Source organism: Lactuca virosa, chromosome 5 (genome assembly GCF_052849685.1).
Source record: "Lactuca virosa cultivar CGN04683 chromosome 5, Lactuca_virosa_CGN04683_v6, whole genome shotgun sequence".
NCBI lineage: Eukaryota > Viridiplantae > Streptophyta > Magnoliopsida > Asterales > Asteraceae > Lactuca > Lactuca virosa.
In genome coordinates this window covers 15,761,625-15,787,802 of record NC_136430.1, presented here as the reverse complement: position 1 = coordinate 15,787,802, position 26,178 = coordinate 15,761,625, and the positions used below count along the sequence as shown (strand labels likewise).

The 26,178-nt window shown below is 40.6% G+C and overlaps 1 protein-coding gene across 1 annotated transcript; it reads right to left on the bottom strand.

The window, feature by feature from the left end:
• Positions 1–22,270: 22,270 nt before the first annotated feature.
• Positions 22,271–22,724, bottom strand: LOC145116647 (histone H4-like). The gene has a single exon (XM_079052969.1). It carries the CDS (start codon positions 22,722–22,724, stop codon positions 22,413–22,415), a length of 312 nt encoding a protein of 103 aa, XP_078909095.1. The 3' UTR covers positions 22,271–22,412.
• Between the last annotated feature and the right edge of the window lie 3,454 nt (positions 22,725–26,178).

The following is a 26,178-nucleotide window of genomic DNA, read 5'->3' as shown; positions in this document are numbered from 1 at the left end:
TCAGATGTTGTGGGAAGTGTTGTGAGGCTGCGAGATGATTTGTAGTATTCACAGATTCTTACAGACGATCAGGTCAGGGTGGGCCTGTTTGCAAGATTGTGGGTAGACCATAGCATAATCGGAATCAGGAAAATGGTAGGTCGTTGGAGACCGGACATGATGTAATACTACAGTATTCTGGTAGCGTTCACTTTTCGTATATGATTCGATGGCGTCAGGTTGTCAGGCTGCTAAGATCAATGGATAAGAAGGATTGATGGAGCCATGAATGGCGATATAGTTAGGGTGGTTATTGCTAGACGAAGTTCCTCCGGGAGTCGCGTGGGGCGATTGTGAGATTACCATTGGTTCAGCAACCGGTCAGGACTTTGGTATTCCAGATAAGTTGGGACCGGGGAGGTCTCAATGGACTTCGGAAGCAACCATAAGCCAACATACTGTTTCGGTCAGTTTCTGTGATCAGGGCGACATTAACTACTTGGGTTTTCAGGTGTGCGAAAAGTATCTGTAAGCGTTTGTAGATCTATGTGCGGGTATTGAGTATGCTGCTATGCTAGAGCAATCAGTAGGTCTGTCCCCTGATGGGTTTTGAGCAATACATCAATCCTATGGTGTACATGCAAACCCTAATAGCTTTTGGATCTAGTTTGTCTAATGAACATGCAATTGAATATCCAAAGCTATAAACCCTAGATCTATCATATAAGAACTGAAATAAGGGTTTAGTAATTACCTTTGATTTGTTATATAGTAATAACAATCAATTCCTTTCTTTGATTGGCTTCAGAAAGCTTAGTGCCTCAAGTGTTGCACCTCTAATGGAGTCACAAACACCACTAAGCAATTCGATGAAGGAGAGAAGAGAGAGGAGGCACCAAAAACGGCTGGAAACCCAAAAGGAACACTTAGCCACGTTTTTGGGGCATAGGGGGCCTTTATATACATGTAGGCTATTAGGGTTTACAACTAGGAAACCCTAATCTGGCTGCTTAAGCCCTAAGCAGCCCATGGACTCCTTTAACATATCCCTTGGACGAATTCCTTATGGGCTTCCCATAGAATTCGTCCACCCTATATTTTATTAGGTGATCCATAGGCTAATTGTAATTATCTTATAATTACAACTCCAGTCCCCTAAGTTTAATTAATCTCTTTTAGCCACAAAATTAATTCTTAATTAATTCTTGACTAATATTAATTAAACACTATGATTTCTCCTTTAATATATTATTCTCATAATATATTAATAAATCATAATTAATCCTTTCTCTCCTTAATTCATCCTACATATTGCTATGGTGAAGGCAACCCAAAAGGACCATGCTCATAATCGGGTCAAGTACATACCAAAATAGTTATGGACTTAGACACTAATCCAACAGTCTCCCACTTGGATAAGTCTAATAACTATTATGCATTACTTCAGAACCTGATCAGCAATCGTAGCTTTCAAAAGCCGCTGTCAACTTTGATCTTATCAGATACGCGTGTCCTTTAGATAAGGGATTATATATTCCTCCATTCTCAAGATATCGTATAGACACTAGACATGAATTTGATCATTCTCTCTATACTATTTCCCGACTTCCGATTTATGACGACAGACAACAGACTACAATTGAACACATCAACTTAGTCCCGGCTTGACCAAGCGCTTAGGGTGTCATCACTAAATCATCGAGGGGCCCACAGATATCGCTTTTATCCCACTTTGGGTAAAAGGAATGGATAAAATTCGACTCAAATGCTTGCTTGCACCTACTAATCGAATCACACACAACAGTAAGTTTTATAACACCAAGTTACTGGTGCGTTTACTTATCATCAATGTGCAACCGACCAACAAATAACAACTCACACGTCTCGGTTTCAAGAATATACAATGTTATCGTCTCACTAATCACCCGTGATAAATCCATGAAGTGATTCAAGTGAGCGTGGGTTTAATCCAATACTTTAATCTTATTAAAGCACTCATGAACTCTGCAGCAAACTTGTACTATGTCTAAACACTTTAGACAATCTACAAACATATTCATAACAGTCTTGCTTCATACCTACTTCCAACGTATGACCGACTGTGGAGGTTCGAATAACCCAGTTATTCTGGAAGTCAAAACATGCAAAGTGAAACGCAATAATAATATTAATACTATATAGCCCCAAAACTTTTGAGCGTAAATAAAACACTTTTATTTAAACACCATATTGATTACTCATTATTCATTGCTTACTGTTTCAGAAAATCAACTTATTACTCGAATTATAACCACAATTGTCCCATGCTCCAAGCATGCACACTTTGGTTTCCTATGGTCCATACTTTGTAAAATTAGATCAATTGAAAAACTTTTCCAATGAAACTCATTTCACAATCCCTAATCCTTATCATTAGTGTAAGAATACAAGGTTCTTGCCACTATTAGAATATGTTAGATTCTAACATTTTATGCAACGACCCTTTCGTAAAGTCATAGCACAAAAGTCACCAGGACTTGGCTAATGAAATTACTAAGTTCTCTATCAGAAATTGTTACAAAACAATTCTATAGATGTGATGTCTCTCTCTCAAAGTACATTCCTTTGAACATCCTTTTGCATAAAAGTTTCTAATCTACATAGATTCTTAATTTCCAACTCCCATTTATGGAAACATTTCCATATTTGCTATATGACAACTCATTCTTAAAAGAATCTTATCTATTCATAATAATGTCAATATAGTCCATCCAATACTATATTTCCAACTACTCACAAGCGACAAATCCTCAGTGAACCTCAGATCGTCCTTTGATAGTTGTTTAATTATTTTAGTCGAAACCGATTCTAGTTTCTTTTTCCCTCTTAATGCCCTAGGCATTTGGAAAATTTTAGAATGGTCAAATATTATAGCATATACGATCGATCCTATACCCGAAGCGTATTGGACACGATGCATAATGTCTCACATAAAGACGTGATACTTTATCAGCCTTCTTCCATAATATTTTATGTGCCATGTTCCCACAATTCGAACTATGAAGAGGGATGCCGTAATCATAATCGAATTTTGAGAATGCACTATGTATCCTTGACTAAATTTATTAACATTTCTCGATCTAAGCTCTAGAATTTTGAAACGAAGTATAATATTCTCTCCCTTAATTATAGCAAAACAACTTTTCAACCTTTGCAACTTTGAAAAGTGAATCTTTGTTTTCTATAATTAATAGTGCTAACTTGCAATACTTACCATAATAATCATGCTCCCACTAACATGATGATTATTTTCTTACCAACATAACACTTATGCTCCCACCAGCTTTGACATGTATTCAGAAAACAATTGAACTTCCAGAAAACAATGCTTATTGAATTCCTTAAGTTCATATTTCTAATACCTAATACTTTGATAAGCCTTTATCAAAGCTTTTTAAGCTCATACATCTTTGCCTTAGATAACTCACATGTGTGTCTAAACAATTCAGAATTTATGTTACTAAATCCCAGATGTTCAGACTAATTGCCAAATCTCACAATTCGAACTATAAAGAGGGATGCCGTAATCATAATCGAATTTGAGAATACAATTTTCACAATTGCTATCTTCTTAAAATCTCTCTTAGTAAAAGTATTTCCTCACAATCATTTTCATGAAGGGGGGAAACCTTATGACACTTAGATTTTATGATGTATGTGTTCCTATCCATGTGAATTTGCCACAACCATAATCGTAAGACAAGGTTCGCGACAAATCCAAACTCATATGGACTGAACTCGTTCAAACTCGATTCCTTGCCTCATGGTACCACGAATGCCCACCATGTTTTCCAAGCAACTCACCCCTACATATCAATGTACTTTCCATTGATTAAGGTGCTTTGTCTTTATGCATTCAAATGAGAACTCATAGAACTCACATGCACAATTAATTCAACTGGAATGGCGTAGAAACAAGATAATGTCAATAGGATAGGTTATAAACCTCAATTCGTGTGCTAGTGATGATTAACTAGGTTTACTCTTGATTTGTTCTTGAAACATTTCAAGACCATTAAGACTCCCACTGACTCCTTGACATATATGATTCTCTTGTCAAGAAACATTTATTGACAAACAAATATTCAAGAGTTAGTGTAGCCTTTTGTCAAGTTTAACACTTCTCACAATTGGTTCTGGTTGGTCTTTGTCTTATCCAAGACATCACAACTTACCAATTTCAAATGTGCAAGAATATGAAAACTTTTTCAAATTCCACATTTGATGAGTGTCATAAACCTTCTTAAGACTTGTCACTCAAGTCACAATCTTAGAGTATGACTCTAAGACTTGATTTTGGAACGAAGTATGATTGACTTCTTGATTTAACCATTTTCACAATTCTCGATTCCTCTTCTTAGACATACAAATGTACTAAGACTCACTTAGAGGATCAATTGAGATATGGTTCTTAATCATTAAGACTTATCATAAAACACAATAAAAGGTACTCTCCCTTCTTCTTAGAATAGAGAAATTTTTATCTTTCTGCCTACTTGATTCTTCTTATTCGTTCTGCTATTCATTGAAACTCTTTCAATCAACTCAGAATTACACTTAATCTTATAAGTGTAATCATATTTACTAAACTTTAGTAAACCATGACGAATATCTTTATCACTCTTGTGGTGGACTTGATCAACGTACAACCTAGTGTACTCGATCTCCTAGTCCTTCACTTGACACTTTGTCAAAGAATTAGTCTAATTTCCAAGTATGACGTTTCTCATTCATCACGCAACCAGGTTGTATGATTCCAAGTTTCTTTCCAATTGAAACTTGGGTGATGAGAAACTCTCCCAATTTGGTAAATTCTCGACATTTCCACAAATAACACAATTAAGAATCAAATCCATTATTGCTAATAGAAGAAACATTCAAACATCAATATTTGCATACATGCCATTGCAAGGATAAATAAATAAGACAAAAAACAAATTTTATTTTATTGCGGAAAAAGTTTGTCCTTACAATGCAATTCAACTGAAAAAACTATGCTATTACATATTTCTTAGAAATCTACCCTAACTCTAAAGTAGCAGCTCAAAAATCCGATCTTTGAATCCATGCGATTGAAATCCATTTCTTTGTGATCAGATTCAACACGCTTCTTCCTTAAGTTTCCTTTCTTTTCTTCGATCCTGCAAAACATCAAAATGTAATCTTATCACATCATGTATTAAGAATCAAAATAGGAACTTATAGAGTTAGTTAATGGATTTTTACCTGAAGTAGAGCCATACGTCTTGACTCTCCCATCTCTTAGATCTCTCAGGTAGCTAGGGCAGCTTCGTCTCCAATGCCCCTTCTTTTGGCAGTAAAAGCAAATGGACTCCTTTGGTACATAGCAAGGGACAATCCCAACCTTTTTTGGACTTCCAATGTAGCCAGTGTCCAATGAAGTATGGGAGTATGATTGACCAATCAAGTTTTATTGACCAGTGCGCCAAATCATCGCTGATTCAGCAGCAATAAGCAAATAGGTCAAATCAATGAGGGTCACGTCGTGAACCATCGCATAGTACTCTCTTACGAACTCACTATACGAATCAGGAAGTGACTGAAGAACCCAATCAACAGCCAACATCTCTGAGATATCGACACCCAACATCCTTAACCTATCAATGCGTGACTTCATCTCTAAGACGTGTGCACACACAGGTTTCCCATCTTCGTGCTTACTTGCCAATAAGGATTGAGTGAGCTTGAACTTTTCAAGCCTTTGAACTTGTGGGTCAGGGACAACAATTGGAGAAGGTGGAGGAAGTGAAGCATGACTCTCCTTTCCTTGATCGTATCTTGGAACGCCATCTTCATTTGGAAAGCTTGTTCCAATGGATTTGGGAAGACCATTGTTAGATTCAGGCATCTACAAAACGGGAGAAATTCAAGTCAAGTTGATAAGAATCCTTGATGTAACACCCAAACGAAACATCAAGGCTAGGATCCAACACAATACTCTACAACCTAGAAGAGGGATGCCGTAATCTAGTTGCAGAATATTTGAAGGTACGTAAATGACGATTTACCAATTTCCACCATGAAAAACGAAAAAGAAATTTAAGTTTTAAATGAATTGAAACTCCTAGATCTTTTGAGATTCATTGAACTTTTCAATGGCGTGTTTAATCTCGATTATGCCCTTCAAGTTTGCGACTGGGATGCCGAGGATCACAAACAAGGTGTGAATAACCATACGAATCACGTGGTGCACTCAATGCTACTATCACCTAATCAATGTGCCGATTAGCCACACACGCTCCATTGATCTATGATAAACACCGAGCCACCCTTCGCCACCAATGTCAATCCCAAATTAGTGTGCCGGTTAACCACACACGCTCCACTAACGTTTGACAAGGGTACAAAGTGTAATTCCATGGATTAGCATACAATTTCACATTTTGCCTAAAGTAACTAGAATTTGGGAATTTGTATGTAACACCGTAATTTTTCAAACAGATTTTTCATTTTAAAACCACATACTTTTCATAACATTTTGTATAGAAATCTCATTTATTCATTTTGCAAGCACAACTCCATTAATTATCCAGGATCCTCAAAATATAACTCTTTCTCTGGTGTGTACAATCAAGCCGGTGCCTTCCCGCGATCGTCGGAGATACCTGAAACACATAACACATAACACGATAAGCACGAAGCTTAGTGAGTTCCCCAAAATACCACATACAGCACATACGCCACTCGAGGCTATAAATCGGTACGACCCTCCGGTCGATGTGTCTCAGCGGGACCCTCCAGTCCCGTAGCTCGTTGGACCCTCCGGTCCGGTCTAGCTCGTTGGACCCTCCGGTCCGGTCTGAATCGTTGGACCCTCCGGTCCGGTCTACTCGAGGACCCTCTGGCCTCGTAAGTCGTTGGACCCTCCGGTCCGGTCTATATAACACATAACATACATATATCATAATGCACATAATCTCAACATATAACACATAAGACCCTCCGGTCTGCACATAGATACCACTCTAGGTAATGTATAGTGAGAAGACTCACCTCGCATGATGTCGGATACCTTCTCGTGCTCGATAACCCGACCTAGCCTCCTCCTATCAAAATGATAACATCTCTAATAAAAATCCTCTCATGTTCTCATCCCTAATAATGGGTAGAAGACCGTTCTACCCCTCTTTGACCTCTCTTGAATCAGCTTGACCAAAACCCCAAGGTCAACTGAAGTCAACTCTAGTCAACGGTCAGACTTTGACCAGACTCGTCGAGTGCACTCGAGTGACTCGGCGAGTCCATGCGTGTCCTCTGAATCCTCAAAAAGCCTCACAAGACTCGTCGAGTTAACCTTTCACTCGACGGGTTACCACTGGTCACGAACCGCGGGGCACCCCGACTCGACTCGTCGAGTCCCCATATGGACTCGGCGAGTTACCTCCATGGCAACACTCAAAAGACCTTCTGAGGTCAGATCTGTTTCTCTAACTTATAGATCTGACCTTCTTACACCCAATAATCACGTAAAGGTTCAATCTTTAAGCCCATGCAACACTCTTATGCCCTTATATGAAGAAATAGCTCCTAAAATGGCAACCTAGATCCATAACCCGAAAAGGACTGCATAAAGCTGGAAGATTGGGACTCTCTGGACCTCTTAAGGTCCAGATCTAAAGCTTATTCCACATTGGGACCTCATATGCATCATATACAATCCAAGAAAGGGTAAAGAAAACCCTAGATTCAAGGATTTTACACAAAACAGAAAGAAGGGGCGAAATACTACCTCAAAATGGAGATCCTTGCTTAGATGTCTCAGAATAACAACCTCCTTTGGTCCTTCAAGCTGAATCCCTTCACTTCATTTGAAAAACCACACCAAAACTACTTGATTTCATCACAAGAACTCTTCCTTGGCTCCAATGGCGATTTAGGGTTTGTCACAGGAGATATGAGGCGCACCCAAGGTCATAAGTTCTTTTAAATAGGCTCCAACCCCGGAACTTAGGGTTTTCTCTGCCCAGTGCCTACTCGTCGAGTCCGCTCATTAAACCCACGCGGTCAATCTCGACTCGACTCGGCGAGTTGGTCCCTCAACTCGTCGAGTCCCTCCTTAAAGCTCAATATTAATATACACAATAATGTCCCTGAAAATCCGGATGTTACATTGTAAAAGCATGTAGTTACTTTGTACTTCATTATACTTATAATGGAAGGTTTCGTCCTATCCTACCCGTTCGGCTAACGACCCTCCACTAGTCAAGAGTGCGGTGGGTAAGAGTGGATACCCATTCAATCGCCATTTTATAGGCAACTTCCTTAAACACCCTTATAGACCAGCTTCGTGAATGAGGCCTACTAACGGTAAGACTGACTGTTTACTTATACATATATAATATTAGACTTTTAATGTCATATATACATAGTATAGGGTGTATTTTAAACTTTTAAAATACTAGGTGGTCTAATTTAATTAATTATACTTTTAATTTAATTAAATGTAAACCAAAACTTTATGGATTTATTAACTCTCTTTTAATTATACACTTTAATTAATTAACAAAACCATAAGGGTGTAATTTGATCTTTCAAAAATACGAGGGTTTTAGAATTTAACATTTCAAAATTAAACTTTTAATCAACTTTTAAATTCCAAAACTTGAGGGCAAGTTTTGAAACTTTTCAAACATTAGGGTTTAACTATTCAAATTTCAAAAACAAAACTTTTAAGTTCAAATTTAAACTATAAAACCTAAAGGGGAAAATTGAAACTTTTTCACAAGATAATTCAAATCTAAATTACAAATAATCAATCTTTATCTAAGAAAACAAAAGATTATCTAAATTTTGACAATTATCTTCTATTTTGGCAAGGATAATCTCCAAATATTGATAAAAATCGGATTTTATTAATAAAAACTGTTTTGATAATTATCCCACAGCAGAATAGGCAAGAAAATCGCAAAAACAGGCTGCCAGATCCATGGACTCGCCGAGTCAGGGACTGGACTCGCCGAGTTCATCCACTGACTCGCCGAGTCAGTAAGGCAGAGGGCAAAAAACTTCGTTTTAATGCAAAAATCGATCAATCAAGCATCAAATTCACTAACAAATAGCCCTAGGCTCTGATACCACTGATGGGTTTTGAGCAATACATCAATCCTATGGTGTACATGCAAACCCTAATAGCTTCTGGATCTAGTTTGTCTAATGAACATGCAATTGAATATCCAAAGCTATAAACCCTAGATCTATCATATAAGAACTGAAATAAGGGTTTAGTAATTACCTTTGATTTGTTATATAGTAATAACAATCAATTCCATGCTTTGATTGGCTTCAGAAAGATTAGTGCCTCAGGTGTTGCACCTCTAATGGAGTCATAAACACCACTAAGCAATTGGACGAAGGAGAGAAGAGAGGGGAGGCACCAAAAACGGCTGGAAACCCTAAAGGAACACTTAGCCACGTTCTTGGGGCATAGGGGGCCTTTATATACATGTAGGCTATTAGGGTTTACAACTAGGAAACCCTAATCTGGCTGCTTAAGCCCTAAGCAGCCCATGGACTCCTTTAACATATCCCTTGGACGAATTCCTTATGGGCTTCCCATAGAATTCGTCCAACCTATATTTTATTAGGTGATCCATAGCCTAATTGTAATTATCTTATAATTACAACTCCAGTCCCCTAAGTTTAATTAATCTCTTTTAGCCACAAAATTAATTCTTAAGTAATTCTTGACTAATATTAATTAAACATTATGATTTCTCCTTTAATATATTATTCTCATAATATATTAATAAATCATAATTAATCCTTTCTCTCCTTAATTCATCCTGCATATTGCTATGGTGAAGGCAACACAAAAGGACCATGCTCATAATCGGGTCAAGTACATACCAAAATAGTTATGGACTTAGACACTAATCCAACATCCCCAAGTATTGAACATGCTGATGGAGTATGCTGAAGACTCTGTATGGGTTTTGTTAGTTATGTGATCAGGTTCTGAGAATATATGTGTTATGGAGTAGCAACTTGTTCTGCAAGTGGACAGTGTAGGGTGAGGTTTCAGCACTGTGACGTTTGTTGGTGTTGTGAAGGACATTTTTTAGGCCCTTTTGGGAAATGGAGGAGGTGAGTGCCTCTAGGATGGAGTGCTGGGCATCTGAAGCGACGACAGCGGTGTCGATAGGTTATCGATAGCATTCCAGTCATGAGCTGAGGGTCGGAGAGGGCATACCAGGCTCATGCTGTGGGCTCAGAGGCAATCCAGACCTATGCTGAGGACCATGTAATGACATTCCAGTCATAGGCTGTGGGCATAAAGATTGTGTTAGTTATGTCACTGGTAGGAGCGCGTTCGGATTGGATGGATTGTTGAGATTCGGGGGATTTGCACTCGGTTGTGACGAATCAGAGGATGGTGGATGAGACGCAAGGATAGATCCTTGGATCTCAAGTTATGAGTAGACCTGAGTCATGTCATAGAGGTATTCCAATCTAGGGTATTCCATCCTGAGGATGACCGGACCCTATGATTGATTGGACCTGATATGTTTGGTATTCCAACTCGGGGGTTGATTGGGACAAACATGTGTGGGGATACGAGGGTATTCCATCCTAGGGATTTCTGGACCCGTCGTAGGCATGCCTGGTATTCCAGCCCGAGGCTGATTGGGCCAGGTATGAGTGTTCGTACTTGTTAGCTGGTTGCTTATGTATGATATTTTGGGAACTGAAGGACGCTATATCCTGTCGGCACAAAGGGTTCGCTTCAGGAAGAGGGAAAGTTGGGTTTCCGATACTTTGGATCATCAGGATTTTGCCAGGTTGGCAAAGTGGCAAGTAGAATAGACCTTTGGAAAAGTGTCGGTTGGATTTCACATCGCCTTTCACGTTTCACAATTACGGAAGTGCATGCCGGATGAGGAGGCAGTAGTATCATTGGATGACATTCAGGTTGATGAACGGCTGAATTATGTTGAGAGGCATGTAGCCATACTGGAGAGGAAGATGAAAGTTCTGCGGAACAAGGAGATACCTTTGGTAAAGGTATAATAGGAACATCGGAGGGGTTCCGAGTGGACTTGGGAGCCGGAGGCTGAGATACGGGAGCACTATCAGGAGTTGTTCATCGCAGCGGACTTCGAGGACGAAGTCTAGTTCAAGTGGGGGAGAATTGTAACGCCCCGATTCTCAGGTATTAATATTGTGGCTTTAATGTTCAAGTTTCAAGGTCTACTCGACGAGTTGGATGCCCTGACTCGTCGAGTAGTAGCGGGTTTGGGACACATGTTTAAGTGACCAACTCGCCGAGTCGGAAGAGTGACTCGACGAGTTGGAGCTGGAGGGTGAAAACCTAATTTCCGGGGTTTTGCACCCTATTTAAAGAATCATAAGCCTCCTTCAGCCTCTTTACAGTCCCTTGAGAGCTCAGCAAAACCCTAATACGTGTGTGTGTGCTCCATTGTGTGTTTTAAGCTTTGGAAGAGGATTCTTGGGGAGAAGAGCTTGGGGAAAACAAGTGGATTGAAGCAAGGAACTCGTGGGAATCAAGATCTACTTCAGTTGGCATCTTTTGGGAAGGTATTAAGCTGTTATCTTAACCCCCATTTCATTCTAGATCTATTTTGGGTGGATTTTAGGGCTTTTCTAGTATAATAAGAAGCCATTCATGGGTATAAGCTAAGATCTGAAGTTGTAACTTCAGATCTGGACCTTCCTTGGACTCTAAGTCCATAAAGTTTCAGCTTTGGCAAGCATGAACCTTCCCTCTAGTGTGAGACTTCTTTGCAAGCTTGGTTTTTGTCATTTTAAGGCTTTAGAGCTTTGCATGCACGTAAAGTTTGCAACTTTACGTGATAAACATGCCTTGGGAAGCTGGATCTGCAAAATGGAGCCTTTGCATGACTTAAAAAGCATCTGTATGGTTAAAGGATTGAAGGGACTCGACGAGTCGCAAGGTCGACTCGGCGAGTCATATGAAGATAGTCATGTACTCGACGAGTTGGATGAACAACTCGGCGAGTCCGATGAAGATTGCCTTGGGCTCGGCGAGTCAGATGTATGTCTCGGCGAGTCGGCCACGGTTTTTCCACAACCCTTTGATACGCGTGAACTCGGTGAGTTGCGAGGAAACTCGATGAGTCAACCAAGGATTTCACGACATCTCGAGTTCAGGAAGGACTCGACGAGTCGATGAGCTGCACTCGACGAGTCGAGTCAACATGGATTGTTGACTTTGACTGAGGACCTTGACTTTGACCAAGAGTTGACCAGTTGACTTCTGAGGGTATTTTAGTAATTTAGAAATTTATGAAAAAGGGTTTTATGGTAACTATAGGTGGTGGAGTTCGTGTTGGTGATCCAGGAGTTGAGCTTTCTAGTTTCAGACGACAGTTGCGAGGTGAGTTATCCTCACTATACTAAGGGGTCTAAGGCACCAAGGCCGGCCTCTTTGGATATGTTATCCTAGCAGTGTTAGATGTTGAGTATGAGTTAGTGTTGCATGCTAGTGGTTATGCCAGTTAGGTAGACCTGTAGGACTACCTGTGATTGTACATGATTGTTGCATGCTCAGTGGTGATGTTGTATGTTATATATGGGATGGGTTGAGGTTGTATTGCTCCGTGCGGTAGCCAAAAAACCCTAGGAACATTCCAGTTACGGGCTAAGGGAGACTCGTACTGTGGGCTCGGGAGCATTCCAGTTACGGGCTAAGGGAGACTCGTACTGTGGGCTCGATGGCAAGCCAGATGTGAGCTGTGGGCCCGTAAGGCAATCCAGACTCACACTGTGGGCCCAGAGGGTAATCCAGTCTGTAAAGCTGTGGACCCAGTACATGCTGTTGTTTATATATGTGTTATGTGCAGTGTATCGGTATTTTGGGGGAACTCACTAAGCTTTCGGGCTTATAGTTTCAGTTTATTTTTTGAGGTACATCAGGGGATCGCGGCAAGGCGAAGGCGTGATCGTACAGCTCCTCATGTTTTGTTTATTTTCTGGGAAAACTCTGCTATTATACATTTTGAAAACCAGTGTGTAATGTTTTTGATGAATTTGGAATGAGTGTGAAAGTTAAATTTTGAAATTTTTTTTTATGGGTGTTACAACACTATAACATTTTCAAAGAACAAAGTCCAACTTTCCATCTCAAAAACATACTTAGGAACTCACCAACATAAAGGTTGATACACTTTCAAAACCACTTGTATTCTCAGGGAACCGGTAGACAGGTACACCCACATGTTTTAAGAAGACGGAGCTTTAAAGAGTCGCATCTTTTAAGAAGACCGAGCTTTAATGAGTCGCATCTTTTAAAGAGTCTCATCTTTTAAGAAGACAGGTACACCCACATGTTTTAAGATGTAAACACTATATTTTATCAATGTAATGGTTGTGTTTGCTTTGATTACTATTATGCAATTGTTGTGATACTATACATGACGTCCTCTGCCCCCGAACGTTTCCGCCGTTCCGGTTTGGGGGTGTGCCAAATTGGTATCAGAGCATTGTTTATAGTGAACTAAGTATATCAAACCTTACAAGATATACAACTATAAACACAATGGGGCCGAAGCGCTCTGACTAAAAGTATGTTTTTAAAATATAAGTATTTTATAAGAAGTATACAAACATACATACATACCAGAAACAATATTATAATAAGAACTACACAAAAGTATTTAGATGTTGGACACTGCAGTTAAACCTAGACAGTTATGTAATCATATCTAGGATAAATATAGCCTGATCAACTATATTTATTTGAGATACGACCAACATGTGTTTGGGAGTGATTGTGGTGTTGCAACAAGTCTAAAACTTACCAACAATACGTACAAGAGAAACTCTAGAACCAAACATGGAATTAAAATACTATAGGAGTATTTTATGATTCTACAACACTAGAATAAGAACATTTAGGCCTTGATAGTTATACATAATTCATATACACTAGGTGACTATAGAGGGACCCAGTGTGAGTCACGCTATACAAATTCTTTACAAGTGTTGCTACAAATGAAGTTGGCAATTGTTTACTTATATTAGTAGAGTTCAACTGTAAATCGCTTAATAGAGCACTATAACAGTCAGGATAAGATATATCTTGTTCAAATATCACCTGACTCATGACCACTATAGAGGACTTATCATCACTTTCTCTTTAATCATTTTAGAGAAAGATGCCTCCAAAGAAGTCCAACAGGAAGAAAAACAACCCTCCAACAATTCCACCACCGCCACCACCTCCTAAATACGACCCTGCTGTCTTCCAGGCAGTAGTAATCGCCACTGTGGCAGCCGCCATGATGCAGATCAATGCAAGCGGCACTAACGGGTCGGGTAGTGGTGCCAACCCTTTTGTAACATCCCAAAATTCAAGACCAAAAATTTCATTTTTAATTAAGTTATTATAAAAACAACAGTATAAAAACATCCGTAATAACATCACATGTCAAGAACAAAGTGTCAATAATAAAAACATGTTATCATAAAATAATATCAGAGTGTAATCCTAAAGATCTCATGTGCGGAAATTCATAGTGTGATGCGTTGCGATCAAGCCAGCTACTTTCCTTTGAAAACGAAGTACCTGAAACCAAATCTGTAAATCGGGTTGGAATGACCATATACTACTAGTCCAATCATCCTCGGGATGAAATACTCTCGGCTCACAACCATCGGGTTGGAATGCCCATATACTACGAGTCCAATCATCCTCGGGATGGAATACTCTCGGCCTGCAACCATCGGGTTGGAATGCCCATAACCAATCAAACATGTGCACCTATATCAGATAATCCTATAACAATCTATAAAGACAACATACTAGGGTCCTATCATCCTCGGGATGGAAGACCCTCAACTACCAATCAATCATGTGCACATATAACAGGTAATCTCCTACCAGCATACAAACAGTCAGACCAAACTACATGTCAGTAAGCATAACCATCCTATCTACCAGGATATCGATCTAACCTATCATAACAGCAACAATCCGAATAATAATTCAAAGTGTCGGCCTTGGTGCCTTAGACCCTTGGGTATAGTGAGGATAACTCACCTCGCAATGTCGATCTGAACTGAAGAATCAAATTCCCGAATCGCTGTCTCACCAAAAATCCCGAACTATCCAAATAATAAACACTATGTCATTACATGGAATATCAATCTTGACTAAGGGTCTACATAATCCATTTTGTCCTTTCTCTTTATTGGGCTAAGGCCCAATTACCAAATCCATGATCTTAAAAGCCCATATATACAAAGCCCATTAATGGCCCAAATTTCCCAATTTGGGCCTAACTTCCTAATTGAGCCTTATTATAGGAACCCTATCAAAACTGGCCCAACCTCAATTATTTAGAGGGCCCAACAAGGCCCAAGTCCAATTAGTCCAAAAGCAGCCCAATCCCGAAGCTCATTGTCAAAAGCCCAACAGAGGATGTACGTGGGGCGTACTCCTCTAGTACGCTGAGCGTACTCTGCCTGACGTTGACCACCATCGGGGTGGTTGACCCAGTACGCTGGGCGTACAAAATTTACACGGGGCGTACGCGGTGTTTTGCCAAAACCCTAATAAGTGCTTAATGGCTTAAGCACTTAAGCCCATATTTCAGATCCATCGACCAAAAGTGCCTTAGAACCATAAAGTCTCGAACTTTAAGACTTTGGACATCTAGAAAGCTCTTAATACATGGTATTAATCCATTAAGACCTTTCTACTTCATCCATGGGACATCTTAAGCCATTGGGACCTCATTTTTATCACTTAGGACCCTCTTTAAGGTCTAAAAGGACAACTCATCTCTGATACCAACTTGTCACACCCATCAAAATTCAATCCAATTTAAAACTTTTTAAAGCATTTAAAACCAACAAGTTATTACAATTTGTTTTCAAAATAGTTTCATATCAGAGTTCCCAGAAATCATAATCATAAATCGAGGAAGTGTACGGTCACGCCTTCGCCTTCCCGTGGTCATCCGCTGTACCTGAAACAATAATCGATAAATGTAAGCTCTAGGCTTAGTGAGTTACCCCCAAAGTACCCATACACATAACAATACACATACAATAACAAACAACATACTATGGGTCCAATCAACCATCAGGTTGGAATACCCCAGGCCCTCAACTATCGGGTTGGAATGCCAACATACTATGGGTCCAGTCAACCATTGGGTTGGAATACCCTAGGCCCATAACCATTGGGTTGGAATGCCCACATACTACGAGTCCAATCATCCTCAGGATGGAATACTCTCGACCCACAACCATCGGGTTGGAATGCCCATATACTACGAGTCCAATCATCCTCGGGATGGAATACTCTCGGACCACAACCATCAGGTTAGAATGCCTATAACCAATAAAAAATGTGCACCTATATCAGATAAACATATAACAGTCTATAAAGACAACATACTAGGGTCCTATCATCCTCGGGATGGAATACCCTCAACTACCAATCAGTCATGTGCACATATAACATGTAATCTCCTACCAGTATACACACAGTCAGTCCAAAGTACAGGTCACTAAGCATAACCATCCTATCTACCAGGATATCGATCTAACCTATCATAACAACAACAATCCGAATAATAATTCAAAGGGCCGGCCTTGGTGCCTTAGACCCTTGGGTATAGTGAGGATAACTCACCTCGCAATGCCGATCTGAACTGAAGAATCAAATTCCCGAATCGCTGTCTCACCAAAAATCCCGAACTATCCAAATAATAAACACTATGTCATTACATGGAATGTCAATCTTGACTAAGGGTCCACATAATCCATTTTGTCCTTTCTCTTTATTGGGCCAAGGCCCAATTGCCAAATCCATGATCTTAAAAGCCCATATATCCAAATCCCATTAATGGCCTAAAATTTCCCAATTTGGGCCTAACTTCCTAATTGGGCCTTATTATAGGATCTCTTATCAAAACTGGCCCAACCTCAATTATCCAGAGGGCCCAACAAGGCCCAATTCGACTTAGTCCAAAAGCAGCCCAATTCCAACGTCCATTTTGTCAAAAGCCCAACAGAGGATGTACGTGGGGCGTACTCCGTCTCGCGTTGACTGAAAAACGGGACCATTGACTCGGTACGCGGGGCGTACACGAGTCTGTACCAAAACTCTCATAAGTGCTTAATGGCTTAAGCACTTAAGCCCAAGTTCTAGATCCATCGACCAAATATGCCTAAGACTCATAAAGTCTCGAACTTTAAGACTTTGGACGTCCAGAAAGCTCTTAATACATGGTCTTAATCCATTAAGACCTTTTCTACTACATGCATGAGACATCTTAAGCCATTGGGACCTCATTTTTATCACCTAGGACCCTCTCTAAGGTCTGAAAGGAAAACTCATCTCGTCCAAATCATATCATGCACCAACTTGGGACTTTTGGGACAAGAAATGGTTCCATAAAGCTAGAATGGCTAGATCTATATCATACAAGCATAAAGTTTGAAGCTTTTTACCTTCTGGAGCTTCTATAGCACAAGGAAACTTCAGATCTACAAGCTTGCATTCCTTCTCAAACTATTTGATGCAAGGTCTTCACCTTCAAGAGCTCAAAACACACACCAACTCACACTCTCACACAAAACTAGGGTTTGGGACGTCTCTAGGGTATGGAGGCTGAAAGTGGTGGGAGAAATGAGCCATAAGGATGTTTATATAGCACCTAAACCCTAAATATTAGGGTTTTCTTCTGTCATGAGTACGCCCAGCGTACTAGGGCGTGCCTAGTACGCTCAGCGTACCCTTATGTACGCGCAACGTACTCCTCTTGATCCCAAAATTGCAATCTAGCCCTTATGCTTCTCATGGCTTCACCCATCTATCCCAAGGGACTATAAATGACAAATTTGGGATGTTACAACTCTCCCCCACTTGAACTAGGCTTCATCCTCAAAGCCTGCTGCAGCGAACAATTCAAGATAATGCTTCCGCATCTTGGACTGCGGCTCCCAAGTCTACTCGGATCCTTTCTGATGTTGCCACTGGCCTCCCTACATAGTTCAAGTGCTCTCAGTCCTGAATATCACTCAATGATACATCCGTCTTCTCATCCATTAAGCAACTTTTCGTAGCTGCGAGACGTGAAAAGTGATGTGAATCTAACCGAACCCCCTCCGAAAGGTCTATCCTATATGTTACCTTGCCAACCCTGGAAAAATCCTGATGATCCAAAATATCGGGGACCCATCATCCCCCCTTTTCCTGAAGTGAATCCTTTTATGCTGACATGATAAAGCATCCTTCAGCTCCCGAAACAACTCACGTGAACAACCATCTAACAGGGTTGGATTTAGGGGTGGGCCAGGGTGGCACCGGCAACCCCTAACTTTTCCGGCTGCAGTGGATTTTTTTTTGAAAATTTTGAAAATTTTTATTTTTTCTACTATCGTGCAACCCCCGACTTTCCCGTGCAACCCCCACTGTGAAATCCTGCGTCCGCCCCTGCCAGTTAACAAGTACAAACACTCATACCTGGCCCAATCAGCCTCGGGCTAGAATACCAGGCATGCCTACGACGGATCCAGTCATCCTTAGGATGGAATACCCTCGTATCACACACATGTTTGGCCCAATCAACCCTCGGGTTGGAATACTAAACATGTCAGGTCGAATCAATCATAGGGTCCGGTCATCCTCAGGGTGGAATACCCTAGATTAGAATACCACTATGAACATAACTCAGGTCTACTCGTAAATTGAGATCCAAGGATCTATCCTTGCGTCTCATCCACAATCCTATGATTCGTCACAACCAAGTACAACCCACCCGAATCTCAACAATACACCCATTCCGAACGCGCTCCAACAAGAGACATAACCATCACAATCTCTATGCCCACAGCCTATGACTAGAATACCCTTACATGGTCCTCTGCATAGGTCTGGATTGCTTCTGAGCCCACAACATGAAACCATATGTTATTTGTGATTACTGGTTAACACCTATGGAGTGCCTTAAGGATTGTCGGTGGTTATGTAGGAGAATCTGAAAACTCTTGCGGTAGCAACTGGTTCTATAAGTGGATAGTGTATGGTGAGGTTTCAATACTATGGCACCTGTTGATGTTGTGAAGGACAGTGGTTAGGTCTTCTTGGGCAATGGAGGATGTGAGTATCTCCAGGATGGAGTATTGGGCAACTGAAGTGATGACAGCAGTGTCGATAGGTTATCGAGAGCATTCCAGTCATGAGCTGAGGGCCGGAGAGGGCATACCAGACTCATGATGTGGGATCAGAAGCAATCCAGACCTATGCTGAGGACCATGTAAGGGTATTCCAGTCATAGGCTGTGGGCATAGAGATTGTGATGGTTATGTCTCTTGTAGGAGCGCGTTCGAAATGGATGTATTGTTGAGATTCGGGGGAGTTGTACTCGATTGTGACGAATCAGAGGATTGCGGATGAGACGCAAGGATAGATCCTTGGATCTCAAGTTATGAGTAGACCTAAGTTATGCTCATAGAGTTATTCCAATCTAGGGTATTCCATCCTGAGGATGACCGGACCCTATGATTGATTGGACCTGATATGTTTGGTATTCCAACCCGAGGGTTGATTGGGCCAAACATGTGTGTGATACGAGGGTATTCCATCCTAGGGATGACTGGACCCGTCGTAGGCATGCTTGGTATGCCAGCCCGAGGCTGATTGGGCCAGGCATGAGTATTCCTGCTTATTAGTGGGATGATTATGTATGTTATTTCGGGAGCTGAAGGACGCATTATCCTGTCAGCACATAAAGGGTTCGCTTCAGGAAGAGGGAAAGTTGGGTTTCCGATACGTTGGATCATCAGGATTATGGTCAGGATTGGCAAGGTGGCATATAGGTTAGACCTTTTGAATAGGTTCGGTTAGATTCACATCGCTTTTCACGTCTGGCAGCTGCAAAGGCGCATATTGGATGAGTAGGCGGTTGTATCGCTGGGTGATGTTCAGGTCGGAGAGAATGTGAACTATGTAGGGCGACCAATGGCAACATCGGAAAGGATCCGAGTAGACTTGGGAACGGAGGCCAAGATGCGGGAGCATTATCCTGAATTGTTCGTTGTAGCAGGCTTCGAGGACGAAGCCTAGTTTAAGTGGGGAAGAATTGTAACATCCCAAGATTTGTCATTTATAGTCCCTAGGGATGGAAGGGGTGAAGCCATGAGAAGCATAAGGGCTAGATTGCAATTTTGGGATCAAGAGGAGTACACTGCGCGTACATAAGGGTACACTGAGCGTACTAGGCGCGCCCTAGTAAGCTGTGCGTACACTTGTGTACGCTGGGCGTACTCATGACAAAAGGGAACCCTAATATTTAGGGTTTGGGTGCTATATAAACATCCTTATGGCTCATTTCTCCCACCAATTTCAGCCTCCATACGCTAGATACGTCCCAAACCCTAGTTTTGTGTGTGAGTGTGAGTTGGTGTATGTTTTGAGCTCTTGAAGGTGAAGACCTTGCATCAAATAATTGGAGAAAGAAGGCAAGATTGTAGATCTGAAGTTTCCTTGTGCTATAGAAGCTCCAGAAGGTAAAAAGCTTCAAACTTTATGCTTGTATGATATAGATCTAGCCATTCTAGCTTTATGGAACCATTTCTTGTCCCAAAAGTCCCAAGTTGGTGCATGATATGATTTGGACGAGATGAGCTGTCCTTTCAGACCTTAGAGAGGGTCCTAAGTGATAAAAATGAGGTCCCAATGTCTTAAGATGTCCCATGCATGTAGTAGAAAGGTCTTAATTGATTAAGACCATGTATTAAGAGCTTTCTGGACGTCCAAATTCTTAAAGTTCAAGACTTTATGATTCTTAGGCATATTTGGTCGATGGATCTGGAATTTGGGCTTAAATGCTTAAGCCATTAAGCACTTATGATAGTTTTGGTACAGACTCGTGTACGCCCCACATACTGAGTCAATGGTCCCATTTTTCAGTCAACGCGAGACGGAGTGCGCCCCGCGTACCGGAGGAGTACGCCCCACATACGTCCTCTGTTGGGCTTTTGACAAAATGGGCTTCGGGATTGGGCTGCTTTTGGACTAATTGGACTTGGGCCTTGTTGGGCCCATTGAATAATTGAGGTTGGGCCAGTTTTGATAAGGGATCCTATAATAAGGCCCAATTAGGAAGTTAGGATCAAATTGGGGAAATTTGGGCCATTAATGGGCTTTGGATATATGGGCTTTTAAGATCATGGATTTGGCAATTGGGCCTTGGCCCAATAAAGAGAAAGGACAAAATGGATTATGTGGACCCTTAGTCAAGATTGATATTCCATGTAATGACATAGTGTTTATTATTTGGATAGTTTGGGATTTTTGGTGAGACAACGATTCGGGAATTTGATTCTTCAGTTCATATCGACATTGCGAGGTGAGTTATCCTCACTATACCCAAGGGTCTAAGGCACCAAGGCCGGCCCTTTGAGTTATTATTCAGATTGTTGTTGTTATGATAGGTTAGATCGATATCCTAATAGATAGGATGGTTATGCTTAGTGACCTGTAGTTTAGATTGACTGTGTGTATGGTGGTAGGAGATTACCTGTTATATGTGCACATGACTGATTGGTAGTTGAGGGTATTCCATCCTGAGGATTATAGGACCCTAGTATGTTGCCTTTATAGACTGTTATGTGATTATCTGATATAGGTGCACATGTTTAATTGGTTATGGGCATTCCAACCCGATGGTTGTGGGCCGAGAGTATTCCATCCTGAAGATGATTGGACTCATAGTATATGGGCATTCCAACCCGATGGTTGTGGGTCGAGAGTATTCCACCCCGAGGATGATTGGACTCGTAGTATGTGGGCATTCCAACCTAATGGTTGTGGGCCTGGGGTATTCCAACCCGATGGTTGACTGGACCCATAGTATGTTGGTGTAAGTCCCCAAATATGGAACTAACTAGTGATCAAACACAAGAACAAGCAATAATCAATGAGAACAAGAAGGAGTAGAAGCAAGAATGATCCAAATTGCACACGTTTCTATTGAACCGCAAATGTCTGGTACAACGGACACACACACACACAACCACCACTTCTGACAAGACTGAAACTATATATTGGGAACATGAACCGCAAACAGTTCACGGCCGTAAATAGACTCACAACCACAAACACCAGTTGAACCGAAAACACCCTGTTTTCGTTTCACCCAACCGCAAACCCTATAAACACTTAAACAAAGACTAACAAGACTCATACAAATGAATGCCTAGCCCAAACCAACAAAATATGACCTAACAGTTTTTTTTTTCTCGAAACAGGTAAGAATTTCATTCAGTTACAAATCCAGATTACAAACTTTGAAATGTAAGAACCAATTCGCTCCAAGTCCTACATGATTCATTACAATAATTGAAGCATAATATTCACTATCCATCTCATACATCTATTAACCTCCGAATCCATACAAAGTTCTTCCTTGCCTCTTCAAAGCATACACAACATCCATGGATGTCACAGTCTTCCTACGAGCGTGTTCAATGTAGGTAACAGCATCACGAATGACATTCTCCAAAAAGATCTTGAGAACACCTCGCGTCTCTTCGTAGATCAAACCGCTGATCCTCTTCACTCCTCCTCTCCTCGCCAGTCTCCTGATCACCGGCTTTGTGATTCCCTGGATGTTATCCCTGAGAACTTTCCGATGACGCTTTGCTCCTCCCTTTTCTAGCCCTTTTCCTCCTTTTCCACGGCCAGACATTTTCAAATTAGGGTTTTGATTAACTGAAAGTTCTTGAATATCAAATGACTTGACTGAAAGTTCTCGAAATGCCCCCCAATTGTAATTCCCCAAATCTAGAACCAAATAGTGATCAAACACAAGAACAAGCAATAATCAATGAGAACAAGAAGGTGTAGAAGCAAGAATGATCCAAATTGCACACGTTTATATTGAACCGCAAACGTCTGGTATAATGGGCACACACACACACAACCACCACTTCTGACAAGATTGACACTATATATAGGGAACATGAACCGCAAACAGTTCACGACCGTAAACAGACTCACAACCGCAAACACCAGTTGAACCGAAAACACCCTGTTTTCGGTTCACCTAACCACAAACCCTATAAACACCTAAACAAAGACTAACAAGACTCATACAAATGAATGCCTAGCCCAAACCAACAAAATATGACCTAATAGTCTCCCCCTTGGTTTGAGGCTAGCATTTCTCTTCAGTCTTCACTCTGTGAGCTTGGCTTCAGCGTTTATCTTCGATTTCTTCACAGCTTCAAGATGAACAAATGAATCTTCTATGTGAATGACTTCATCTTGAACGGATGGGCATTTCTTCAGAATTTGGCATTGAACGAACGTTGGGTGTGGAGGCTTCATGTAGAGATTCTTGAAAATTGGCGCTTTCAGCTTGAGAATCTTCAGAGAGAATATCAGAGAGAACGAATCTTCTGGATCACTTCAGCAGGTACATAGATAGCAGCAAATTGATTGAGGAGGCTTCAATGCAATCTGTTACATAATCTTCAAGTACAGCTTCACCTTGCTTCTGGGGTTAAAAGATTGAATGTTGAAAGAATAATCTTCATTTCTTGTTCCTTCGAATGAAAATTCTTCAATGATCACGGATGAAGCTTTGGCTCAAAAAAATCTCGATACAGTCTCCATGAGTCTAATCTACATCTGAATTCTCTTTTCAAGACAAAAGAATTTGAGATAAAAACAAGACTAAAAGAAAACTTAGCACACAATATTTTTGGATTTTTCATATTTTCTGAAAAAAATAAAACAGAAACAAAAATATTTTTTGGATTTTTGATTTTTCTGAAAAAATAAATAAAACAAAAATAACAATATTTTTTTTGATTTTTTAATTTTCTGATTTTTTGTTTGATTTTTTTTAAAAGTTTTAATTCTCCCCCTAAATTTGTGCATAGAGGAAAACTATGAACAAATTTAACAAAAACAAAAATATTTGGGATCAAAGTTGTCAAGCAATTCAATATCGTTTATCAGCACACGCCTGAATGTACAGATCTGGTCAATCACCGGTATTGTGGTCCACTTGAACACAAAGGATATTGACAAATTGGACAGACTATAAGTGACAAGTCATTGTGATCTTATTCCTAAATAAACCATTTGGCTGACGACGACCAAGGGTATTGTTGTCCACTTAAATTCAGCAGTGAGATCTACAGACAACCTTTTAAATTGTTCAATTTTAGATGCACTAGAACGTGTTTCCCACTTCCCGATATACCCCGATAATCAAGAAATTCCAAAGAACTCTTTACTTTAGGTGAGTATTCAATCATTTAGAGAGAAGTCAGATATAGAAACACATATGTTGTATCCCAGGTCGGATGTATTCCAATCACGCAGAGGGAAGAACATATGACTAACATAGATAGAGGATTAGAGAGATAGTAGAGTGCATATGCTATGTCCCAGGTCGGGTCTACCGATCACGCAGAGGGGACAACATATGACTAACAGACAGAAAGAATTGCATAAATAAGAAGATGCATAGAGATAAAGTTGCATATGTTGCATACCAGGTCGGATATGTTCCAATCACGCAGAGGAAGCAACATATGACTAACAGATAGAAAGCAAGAAAATAATTTCCTACATACCTACTTTATCAGAACTCCTCAGTCGCCCTATCAGTACCGGAATTAAGGACATGAGTCCATACATCAAGGAAATGTTGAGCCACAGTTCTAGATAATTAACTTTTGGTGTATCTCACAGGTTCCCATGTTTATATCACTGCTCAATCTACCCGAGCGTCGTATGGTCAGTCCAAATGAAACTATCTTAGTTTATATTGTCTAGTCCTTTCATTGTCAATATAAGTCTAGTCCTTTTGAATCCTTTGTGCCTACCAGCACATTGAACACAAAGTCTAGACAATTCGGCTTTAGTGCATTACACGCATCATAAATTGCCCTTTAGCACTATACTTCATATCACTTCCCAATTAACAAAACTTTCAAACAAAAAACTATAAGAAAATAAAAGATTGTCTTCAAAACGAATCAGTTTAAGATAAACTCAGGAGTGTCGAGAAGAAAACTCAACCGTAAGTCACCGATTGAATTTGCATCCAAAAGGTCTGAGAACAGCACGCATAATCCCAGAACAAATCCGAAAATTCTTCACATCGTTAAGCACAAAACCCCATGTATGATCCATTCCTTTCTTCCCTTCCCGCAGAGGACACATACTCTCAAACAAAGTTCTGAATGTTGTACAGTTGAGAGATGTCCCCTATCATGTGCCTGGAACAGCCACTATCAACAAACCGAAGTCTGATGATATGCCTCCATAGCTGCTCCGGCACAGAGCGGGATCAGTTGGTCTTTGGAACCCAAACCATTTCGAAACTGGGTTGACCTTTGTCATCAACGCAAGGTACTCTCTCCCATGACATATCCTGCTTATCACAAACAAAAGATGAAGAAATGTTAGAATCATTAGAAGATTTGGGAGATTGAACCTTTGGTACCCATCTGTAGTTGGGTTTAACCCATTTCTTGTTCGATCGGTTGGATGCCATATCACTTGCTTTTGAACTTGAAGTCGGCTGCCGAGATGACTTTGACCTAACCGGTCTTGGTTTCACTGGAGCATCTCTTGAATTGGAATTCTTGGCTGGCATTCCCTTCTTGTCCTTGGAAGTTGGATTCTTGGCCTTCTGCGCATTCCAGTCACCGTTGTGCGATTGTGACTTCGAATGATTTCCTTTGGAGAATCTCCCTCTTGGCGTATTTTGCCATACTTGTGCGTAGTAGGGAACGTATGCGTGATTTGGACAATTTCTAGCAATGTGTCCAGGTGTTCCACAGTGAAAACATGTATGTTTCTTCACGTAGAGTTGTTTCTTCCTGCCCCTGGTGGCCTGCCCTTGCCTTGTCTCTGATTGTTCCCACAAGCACACTTGCAGCAAGTAGTCTGCTTTGCTTGTTTTGGTGGCCTGTATTTGTCAACATCAAGTTTGTTAGAAGCAACTGATTCAGAGTTCAAGGAGTCATTGGTTTGACAACCAACAGAATTTGCAGAACTAGAATTAGTTATGTTCTCCTTGTCCTCATCTTCTACTACTTTACTTGCACATGAAGTAGAATCATCAGAAACGTTCACCTCAACATCCTTAGTTGGCCCAGATTGTTCAGTTTTAACTGAAG